At 37.8% G+C, this 10,198-nt stretch overlaps 1 protein-coding gene across 1 annotated transcript in view; it reads left to right on the top strand.

The window, feature by feature from the left end:
- Positions 1 to 6,058, top strand: part of LOC104958477 (ribosomal protein S6 kinase alpha-3) — a 6,147-nt gene extending 89 nt beyond the window's left edge. The window contains exons 2-14 of the mRNA XM_010786220.1: positions 591 to 661; positions 1,089 to 1,177; positions 1,560 to 1,624; positions 1,901 to 2,003; positions 2,096 to 2,205; positions 2,477 to 2,602; positions 2,682 to 2,771; positions 3,567 to 3,725; positions 4,119 to 4,280; positions 4,585 to 4,661; positions 4,988 to 5,105; positions 5,385 to 5,525; positions 5,936 to 6,058. Of these exons, the coding sequence (XP_010784522.1) occupies positions 591 to 661; positions 1,089 to 1,177; positions 1,560 to 1,624; positions 1,901 to 2,003; positions 2,096 to 2,205; positions 2,477 to 2,602; positions 2,682 to 2,771; positions 3,567 to 3,725; positions 4,119 to 4,280; positions 4,585 to 4,661; positions 4,988 to 5,105; positions 5,385 to 5,525; positions 5,936 to 6,058 (1,434 nt within the window). The remainder of the gene's footprint in view (positions 1 to 590; positions 662 to 1,088; positions 1,178 to 1,559; positions 1,625 to 1,900; positions 2,004 to 2,095; positions 2,206 to 2,476; positions 2,603 to 2,681; positions 2,772 to 3,566; positions 3,726 to 4,118; positions 4,281 to 4,584; positions 4,662 to 4,987; positions 5,106 to 5,384; positions 5,526 to 5,935) is intronic.
- Positions 6,059 to 10,198: the final 4,140 nt, after the last annotated feature.

Below are 10,198 nucleotides of genomic sequence, written 5' to 3'. Positions count from 1 at the left end.
TGGTGGGGGGGGGAATATCTGAGTTACCTTTTACTGTTTGTGTTTAGAGTCAATTGATAATAACTATAACAATATTATTCTGCAATAAGGATTTTACTTTGTGTAAATTATATTTTGATGCCAATACTTATATTCTTTCCCTTAAGTAGGTCGTTGTAACTGAGTATTTCTAACCTGATTTCATTTAAGTAAAGAGGTTATGATTAAAATATTCCATATATCTATAACTACCTACGATCTTACTCTTTGTCTGTGTTTTGGTTTATTTTGCACAAAGAGAACAAAATTAATGAAATCTTAAGAGGTCTTAATTATGTTATTTTTCACACAACTCAAAGCATTTTAATTTGTTCTCATTATATTACAGAAGGCTGGGTGTTAGTTTAGGAAGCGCTTGATTTGAAATGCTGTTTTTGTACACCAATAACACAGTGGGGTCATGTTCATTGAAATGTTGGAGCCCAAATGAATTGTGCAGCAGTAAAAAGAAAACATTACAACACTTGCAACAAGCTTTTAAATTTCAATGGCAGTTGTTGGAAGACGTTTAAATCTTTGACCCTGGAAATATCATCTGTTCTTTCTCTCAGTTCGAGATGCTGACAGGAACGCTGCCGTTTCAAGGAAAAGACCGGAAAGAGACGATGACCATGATCCTCAAGTAACTTTATACCGCCGCTACCCTCGTATCAAATCACCATCTAACAGCTTATATTACAGATGACTGTACATCCTGCAGGGTTATATTTGAGGAGATAAAGTGAAGCACTCAGGAGGAAGAGAAGAGGACTCAGGAGTTCTTGTGATTTATAACGGCTACGGAAGAGACAGTGATTGAGAATCTTTCAAAGAGAAAATATAAAAAACTAATCAGAGGAAATATTAACTTCCTCTGTCGTCTATTTATCAGTGTCTGTGTGTAGAAAGCTGCCGAGCACGCTCTCTGCAGAACGCTGACCTTGTTTCCTGTGTAGCTTCTAGTCTTTCAGAAGCTTCAGTCTGGATATACAATATGTGCAGTTGATGTCATTCTGCAGCTATTCTTGATTTTACTTGAATATAAACTCTCTCTCTCTTTTTCTTCACAGAGCCAAGTTAGGAATGCCTCAGTTTTTGAGTTCAGAAGCTCAGAGTCTCCTCAGGAACCTTTTCAAACGCAACCCTGGAAACAGATTAGGTACAACTTTTTTTGTTTTTTGACAAGTTAAATGAATTCATGCATGCCTAGAGATGCTCGCCAGTTCCTGGACATTTCCAATTTGTGAGAATGAACTGTACGTTAATCCACATTCATAAATAAAGGGGTATATAAATCAACATTTTTTTTACAGTTGCATAACAAGCCATTTGCTTTCTGATATAATCCATACATTGACCCCAAATCCAAAGTTTGATTCAAATAAGGACGACCTGATGTTCTCCAATTGAATACAACACACGCTAATTATCGAGACAAGTTCTAAAGCAAAGGGGTAGAGGTAGATTCCCACTCCTTTAAAAGAATATGCTTCTTATTGGCAGATGTATTTGATAAAACACTAACAGTTTGTTTTTTGTAGGAGCTGGACCAGACAGCGTTGAAGAGATAAAGAGACATCACTTCTTCAGCACCATCGACTGGAACGTCAGTACCTTCTTTAAAGAGACTTTATTAGATGCTTGCCTCTTTAATATGTTATGATATGACATGATGATTATACTTTATTGTTGGATGAAGTCTGAAAAGAAACATTTTAAGAACACAAATCAAGATGGAATAAAGAAAATGTTCCCCACTGAGGGATAATTTCTGATTCGGAAGCCATTTGCTCATCACATTTAGTTTATAATTCAAGAAGAGAGACTTTCTTTGCAACACAAAAACATTTCAACACTGAATCTTTCTGTGTGTTTTCTGCAGAAACTCTTCCGCAGAGAGATCCCTCCGCCCTTCAAACCTGCTGCAGGTCGACCTGACGACACTTTCTATTTCGATCCAGAGTTCACAGCTAAAACACCCCGAGGTACGCACCGTGTGACCTCACTTCATCCTGAATAAAAATGTGATTGGTCCGAGCGGTGAGGTTCAGCAGCTGTCTCTGTTTCTGTGTCTCAGACTCTCCGGGGGTCCCTCCCAGCGCCAACGCCCATCAGCTGTTCAGAGGCTTCAGTTTTGTGGCAATAACAGAAGAGGACACACAACCACTACCTAGCAATATTGTACAGGTACACACATACTTTCATACTGCACGGGGAGACAAATAACCAGTGAAACCGCAGACTAGAATTACATATAACGATAAGAATTCAAAGCAATAATGTGCAATACAAAGATAAATGATATCCATGCAAACAGAAAAAGTAAAATGTCAAATAAAATACAATTCTTTAAAAGACAATACATTAACCTTTCCACCAATGAGCAATAGGTATGAATGCCTTAATGAATCATTATCATTATTAATGTTTGCTTTGACATGTGTGTCTTTGCACCTAGCAGCTGCACAGAAGCACGTCTCAGTTTTCAGACGCCTACGAGATAAAAGAGGACATCGGTGTGGGCTCGTACTCCATCTGCAAACGTGCCGTGCACAAAGGCACCGGCATGGAGTACGCAGTGAAGGTAAGAAACACACAAACATCCAAACGTAATATATATTGTCCACATTTAACTTTTCCTTTACTTTAAACTCTGTTTTCAGATCATTAATAAGGCGAAAAGAGACCCGACGGAGGAGGTGGAGATCCTGCTGAGATACGGTCAACATCCCAACATCATCACACTCAAAGATGTGAGTGGAATAAAACGTATTATAAAGTATTATCCAGGAGCATTTGGATTAAAGGACATACTGAGGAGGAGGATATCAATGTATGCCTTTATTATGGTGTTTATTGATACCGGGGACAACGCCATAGAATAAACACAAAGTCCTTTTTTCCATCCACTGAATTTCACATGTATTTCTGTAATTGAAGGTGTTAATCTGCGTGTTTGTCCAGAGTGACTCAGTCGGGCTGAACCCACATTTCTGTGTGGACAAAAGATCTTAAATTCCCTGGTTTGTTGCGATGGTTTCATGACTCACTCGTAATTATTGGAGTTAAAAATATCGTCTTGCTGCTGGGTGAAAACTTCCTTGAATCACTTCTTGTAACTGAAGCCGATTATACCTACATTTATGCCTTATACATTTAAGGTTGTTGTAAAACTGATTTTATTATTTAACTATCTGCTAATGAATGTTCTGCTGATTGATTAATGGACTCAAATTATTTTTCTTGAATATTTGTATTCTCAAATATAAAACAGTGTAAAACTTGTTGTTTAGGAAAAGCAAACACCGGTACCAAGTCTACCGCATAGTCTCAATGAATCAGTATCAGGTCCACTTCACCTTTCAGGCTGAACCTCTTAGTTGTTATTGTAATTTGATAATGCTGCATGTTTTAGGTTCTATTGAAGGAACGGATATCCAGAATTAGAAGGCGTGATTGGTCCAATTTAGAAATCTCTCACAATAAATGATTTGTAATGAATAATGTAGTGACTAAAAGGTTATTTTTGTGTTGTTGCCGCGTGCTAGGTGTACGACGACGGCCGCTCGGTGTTCCTGGTGACGGAGCTGATGAAAGGAGGCGAGCTGCTCGATAAAATCCTCCGGCAGAAGTTTTTCTCAGAGAGAGAAGCCAGCGCCGTCCTGTACACCATCACCAAGACGCTCGAGTACCTGCATGTGCAGGGGGTACGTTTCTGTCTTTAAGAGAAAAACACCTTTTAGAGTTGTTTACTTGTCTGCTCTTAATGATAGCATTACATCTGATTTCCATGCAGCATGTAAAAACGAGTTCTTCTCTCTGATCATTTATTGTAGTATACTGTGCAGATTTATCGTATCTAGTTCATCTTTCGGGTCACAAAGAACTGAGTATTTTCAACTAAAGGTGGATTTTAAGCCGTGGGAGAAAACGGGGACCGATTCAATTGTAGTGTTGTTGAAGAGATAATAAAAGTCAAAGAATTACAAGAAGAAAAAAAAGAAACTAAAAAAAGCAGATACACAGATTTTGCATAGATATCTTGGAGTACAGCTTTGAACAGAAAATATACCCTGTAGTTAAACATCCTCCTCCTCCAGGTGGTGCACAGAGACCTGAAGCCCAGTAACATCCTGTACGTGGACGAGAGCGGGAACGCCGAGTCCATCAGGATCTGCGACTTCGGATTCGCCAAACAGCTGCGAGCGGAGAACGGTCTTCTGATGACGCCGTGCTACACCGCAAACTTCGTCGCTCCTGAGGTACGAAGTCCGTTACTACAGCATCAGGACATTTCTCACTCTTTATGTCTTCTATGTTTTAGTGTTTGTTGCATTGATTCGTTTTGTTCAAATGTTCTTTCTTAACTTCTTTGAAAGTGTTATTTTTTGTGTTTTTTGTCACTGTCTTGATTTATTTTAATGCAACTAAACAAAAGTAAAAGGCTAAATAAATTGTTGTTTAAATACCATTAATACAGCTCTCCAGTATTAACGTATGCATAGAGGAAGGGTTGTGTGTATATGTGGTATATTTATATATTTATTTGTACGTTGTTTCTGGCAGGTTTTGAAGAAGCAGGGTTATGATGCAGCCTGTGACATCTGGAGTCTGGGAGTCCTGCTCTACACCATGCTAACAGGGTAAACACCTTTTATTTTATTAACATGAAAACATTTTTATCGCTTCATTATTGCCAACAAACATCACATTTTTCACAATTTCCAATATAGTTCTCATCTCAAATGAGGCTAGATTAAAATAATTCCCATAGTAATGTGGATAAAAAACATTACTCTGCCCAAAAATGATATGAGAGTATAACTGAAAATACTGAAATATTTGTAGTTATTTCTCGACTTATCTTAGTGTTTTCTGTGTCCCTATATGATATTAATGTTTTTGTAAATGATTCCTGACAGATAAATGTAATAAACGTCACAAATCTAAATATGAATATGTTTTAAAGGTTCACGCCCTTTGCTAACGGTCCCGAGGACACGCCGGAGGAGATTTTGGCTCGAATCGGAAGCGGGAAGTTCTCCCTCACTGGAGGATACTGGAACTCTGTCTCTGCTGAGGCTAAGGTATGGACTCTAACATAACTCTATTTTAAAACAAACCAGAAACGAGAGTAAAAACAAACAACTTTAATTTAGACAAAGATGAGTCTGAAGGGGAAAGACAACCCTGCTACATTTTCTCTTTGAGTATTTCCATTTGACGTCTGCTCCCAGAGCGGAACATTGTGCTTTTTATTGAAAGTGCATTTAGTGTTTAAATTACATTTGGGTCCGACTCTAAGTATCCTGTCTAATACTTATGACCTCACTGTGTTTTTCTACAAACCCCCCCCACCCTTTTAGGACCTGGTTTCTAAGATGCTGCACGTGGACCCTCACCGACGGCTGACAGCGGGTCAGGTGCTGCGACACCCCTGGGTGACTCACCGGGACCAGCTGCCCAAATACACCCTGAACAGACAGGACGCCCCACACCTGGTCAAGGTATTTCAAAATAAAGGAGAGCGGGGTTTGTCCAGAAGAAGGAGAGTTTGGGTCTCAAACTATGAAATCATTGTTGATACATGCCCAAAGAAGTTCACGTGGTGTATCCTCAGTGTTTAGAGATTATTAATGTCAGTCTATGCTTATTTTGTGCATATATATATATATATGTATGCACAAAATATTATTCGCTTATTGTTTCAAAACAATGTCAACATTTTGATTTAGATTAGATTTTTAACGGGAAATTAATTCACTGGTATCTTTACTGTAAGTCTCCAGTAGTTATGCAGTTTAAATATGCCAAGAATCTGACTTCAGTTCAGATACAACTAGCCATTTTTATTTATTATTCCATTTTTCAACGCACCAATTTATGTAAAATAATGCATTCTGTGTTCTTCCTGCAGGGTGCGATGGCAGCGACGTACTCGGCTCTGAACAGGAACGTCCCCCCGGTGCTGGAGCCGGTGGGCTGCTCCACCCTGGCCCAGAGGAGGGGGATGAAGAAGATCACCTCCACCGCTCTGTGACCTTTGAACTCCACCCCCCCTCAACTCTGAACTCCACCGGACCTTCATCCTCCTCCTCCTCCTCCTCCTCTCCTCCCTCTGGTCCGGGGGACAGACTACTGATGGACCCAGGAGCCGCTAACGCCAAATAGAAACAGAGACCACGCCCCTCGCTGCCGACCCCGCCCGCCGTCCTGCACCTTAACGGACTCTTGTGATTGGTCGGTTATCTCTCAGCTCGAGAAATAATCAGTTCCTGTTTTTGCTTCGGACAATCAGCGCAGACCCCGAGAGGGAGCCGGCGCGAGGAGAATAAAAGTACTGTATTTATTTACTTCAAAAAGGGGAACATAGGAACGTCTAATGTATGCATATAAAAAGCTAGGATGGTCGTTATACTGTCGTTAGGGTCTGCGTAGCTGCAGATTCTGTATTTAAACCTCAAGAAGCCTCTGAGAGCACGGCCACTACGGAGAAGGACATAAACAAGATGTTGCTTTCAAGATTTACCTGCAGAAAGGGAAAAATTAAGACATAGGAAAAGGGGGATATTATCTGAGTGGTACATTTACAAGAAATCAGTATTGGGCAATATATAACTAATCTGAAATGTTAAAATGCACTTAAAGGAAACCCTTAAATATTACCTGAGAATAAAGAGGTACATTTTCAAAAAATAAGTCAAGCATATGCAAGACAAACTCAAAGGATGTGTGAGGGGAAAAAAGTCAAAAATAGATATATTTGCTAGGAAAAAGAAACCCTAATTATTCTCTGAGAATAAATGTGTACATTTACAGGAAGTAACTAAAAGAATGTTAAATTAAATAACGCGAGAAAGCTTCTTGCTTCCAAAAACAATGTCAGACACTTCGCCCCGGAGTGACCTTGCTCTGTACGAGCCGACCGATGGAGAGCTGAACTGTAAATATAAATACGTACGAGCATCTCAGGTTTCTACGAATCAAGAAAATGCATTTTTTATATATCCAGGAGGAGAGAGGTGTACATAGAATAAAATAGAATAAGCACACAGATGTATGTGGCGTTTAACTAACATGCAGAAAAGTTTCACTCCAAACACCCGATGCTTTTTGTCTTTCCGTTACAGATTTATTTTAGCTTTAGACGTCGTTGTTTTGGAGTGAAACTCATCCTGAGGCATCTCTTCTTCATGTAACCAGGATGTTTCTGTCTGTTTTAAACTCAGAGTGTAGCAGAAAAAACGATCCACAGCTGGTACATTTTAAAATATTTGTATTCCAGCTTAAAAACTAACTGAATTAAAGGGTTAGTTCACCCATACGTTTCTTTCTTAATAGACCGCTGATTTATTCATTCAAGTCAGCAGAGGTCGAGGTATTGTGGTTTTAATCCCCAATATGCTCCTAGAACACTTGAAACTACATTTCCCATAATGCAATGAAGGGAAAAGCTAGTTTAAATACTTGCATTTTATGGATTTTTTGCCAATTTCCCAATGATTTCTACAAAGTTACTACATCATCCAGTACACACACACTCCATTTCAAATCAATTCAATACTTTGTTTTTTTCATGCCCGGTGACACATTTCAAAGCCGACACTTGAAATATATTCATTTTAATACTGAAACCAAATGCATTCTTCTTTTTGGGAAACTTTGCATTATATTATATAAAATGATCAACGTGTAAATGGTGAACTGGCTCTTTAATTACAACACAAATCAGACTGATTAGTGATTAAAGAATCTCTTCCGAAACTTAATTATTTTGTAATATAATCTGGAAACGATGTAAGTAAAATAGAGGTGCGCCTGTGTGTTTCTCTGCTGCAAAAACAAAACAGACTGAAGACAATCAGCGAGCACGAAACAAAAGTCCCTCCTGCATCCGTCAGAAATACTGTAATCTTTCTGTGAATTCCTCCCCGTGCTCATCCGAATGTCCGTCAACATAAAAAGGGATCTATAGATTTTTTGTTGTTTTATATATAATATGAAATATATAAATGTTGTTTGCCTCGTCTTTCGTTGTACAGCTCTGGGATAAAGGAATGTAAAAGGATTTTTTTTTTCTGTAATTATGAACTGGGGAATAGCTTTCTTCTTCTTCTTCTTCTTCTTCTTCTGTCAGCGTTCAGCCTGCTGCTACTCCAGCTCTCTGTTTTTGTACCTGCAGCGAGAGTTGGACTTTCTATTAAAAACAATAAAAAGGATAATCAGCTGATAACGCACTCTGACTCTCTTTGAGCATGTTATAGTTTGGAGATTTTACAAAGGGGAAGTTCACACAAAATACAAAGACTACTTTCCTCTATTGTGGTATGAAGAAATGAATAAGTTTTGGTTGTTTTTTTTATACACAACTTCACCACAAATGTATATTAAGTTGTGTTTCATACAGGGTATTTTAGATAAAGATGTACTGGCAACATGAGCTTAAAGGTGGGGTAGGTAAGAATGGAGAAACCAGCTCGAGTGCGCTAGAATTTGAAAGTACGCAGCTGAAAAAAATCTGCCCCTTCCTTCAGACTTCCTTACAGAGCCCCTCCTCCAACACACACGAACGCGCACATGACCAATGAGGGCACGAGATGAGTTTGTGCACAGATGGAAGGCTCACAGGCAGGTAGGCCTGAAGTGAATTACCTACCCCACCTTTAAGTGGTTTTATGCAAGATGACACTGAAAACTAATGTCAATTTGATATTACATTTTTCTAAAACATATTCGGTGCCTACAAACGAAGCATTTCATGGTGAGTGAAATAACGCTGATTGCTAAAAAAGTGGTCTTTTATTTTAATGTGAGAAAATTATATTTTTAACTAACAAATTACCAAGATTGAATTACATTTACTATTTTGCATTTCCAAAAAGAAAACATCTCCTTTTTAAATGTTTAAAATATTTGTTTGTCTTTAATGTGCCAAATATTGTTGTTTAATTCCTTTTTTACTTCCATTTTAATTTCAAGTCATTCATGTTTAAATCCACTGTGCTCAAAAAGAAACTAAATTGTAGAAACTTTTTCGTAAAAAGGACACAATCTGGATCATAGCTTTTTTATTTTTAGTCCCATTTATTACAAATGATATGAGCTCTACTGCCGTTTCAGTTCATTTCTATTAAATCAGCATACAAATAATGTTTTACTGTCTTCTCCTGTGGCTCGAACGATGCTGAGTAACACAGAATATACATGTATCAACTCAAATACAGCATTAACACCAGCTTCTTTTACAATCTGGGTCAAACATTAGAGAATTCATGGAAAACAATTGCCAACTACTTTGTTAATTGATTTATTGCTGTATCACCAAAAGTGATCTGGATTCAGCTTCTCAAATGTAAAGATTGTTTAATATCATTACATATCATATAACTGTTGGTCAAACAAAACCACAAAACTTTAAAAGTCCCCTATTATACTTGTTTTCTCAAGTGGATTTTGCATAATAGGTGACCTTTATTAAGGTATTTTTTTAATTTCTTCAGCGATTAATCAACAAAATAATTAATATATGAAAGTAAGTCATAGCCGGGAGGGATATGAACCTCTTCATTGGATTCTTAGCAAGTAAGCGTAGATCCCAAAGTGTCAAATTATTCTTTCAAATTAGAGCTTAAGCTAGACCCGGTCTTAAAAACTGCATTGTGACACTGATGATCCTTAAGCTTTGCCAATTTAGAAAAATAACCCAAAGACATGTTGTCCGTAGTTGCCAGAAGATATTAATAAGTAATATCTTCTGGCAATAAAAAGAATAAGCATAGATCCCAAAATGTCAAACTATCTCTTTTATTCGAAAATAGAAAACAAAAACATCTGTTTCCAAAATATAAATTCACAGCAGTTAAAGATGCATGAAGAAAGGTGGCTAAGCTTGTGCTGCTTTTAGAGATGTCCCGATCCGATCACGTGATCGGAGCCGATCACGTGATTTTCAAAAGATCGGAAGAAAAAAAAATCGGGGATCAGGATTAAAAAAAGAAAGAAAAAGAAAATACTTTAAAAAAAAAAAAAATTGTATTCAATGTTACAAAACAAAAATGCCCATGTTCAAGTCTTAACGTCATCCTGAGGCCTTAGTTTTGGTTTCAAATTACACAACATCATGTATGTGTTGCTTCCTTGGGGCTTGTTTTCATAGACCTATTTGATATACTTTATTCAC

Source organism: Notothenia coriiceps, unplaced genomic scaffold (genome assembly GCF_000735185.1).
Source record: "Notothenia coriiceps isolate Sejong01 unplaced genomic scaffold, NC01 NC01_scaffold00028800, whole genome shotgun sequence".
NCBI classification, from domain to species: domain Eukaryota; kingdom Metazoa; phylum Chordata; class Actinopteri; order Perciformes; family Nototheniidae; genus Notothenia; species Notothenia coriiceps.
Note: the sequence above shows the minus strand (reverse complement) of the source record. Positions and strands in the feature narration are given on the sequence as shown.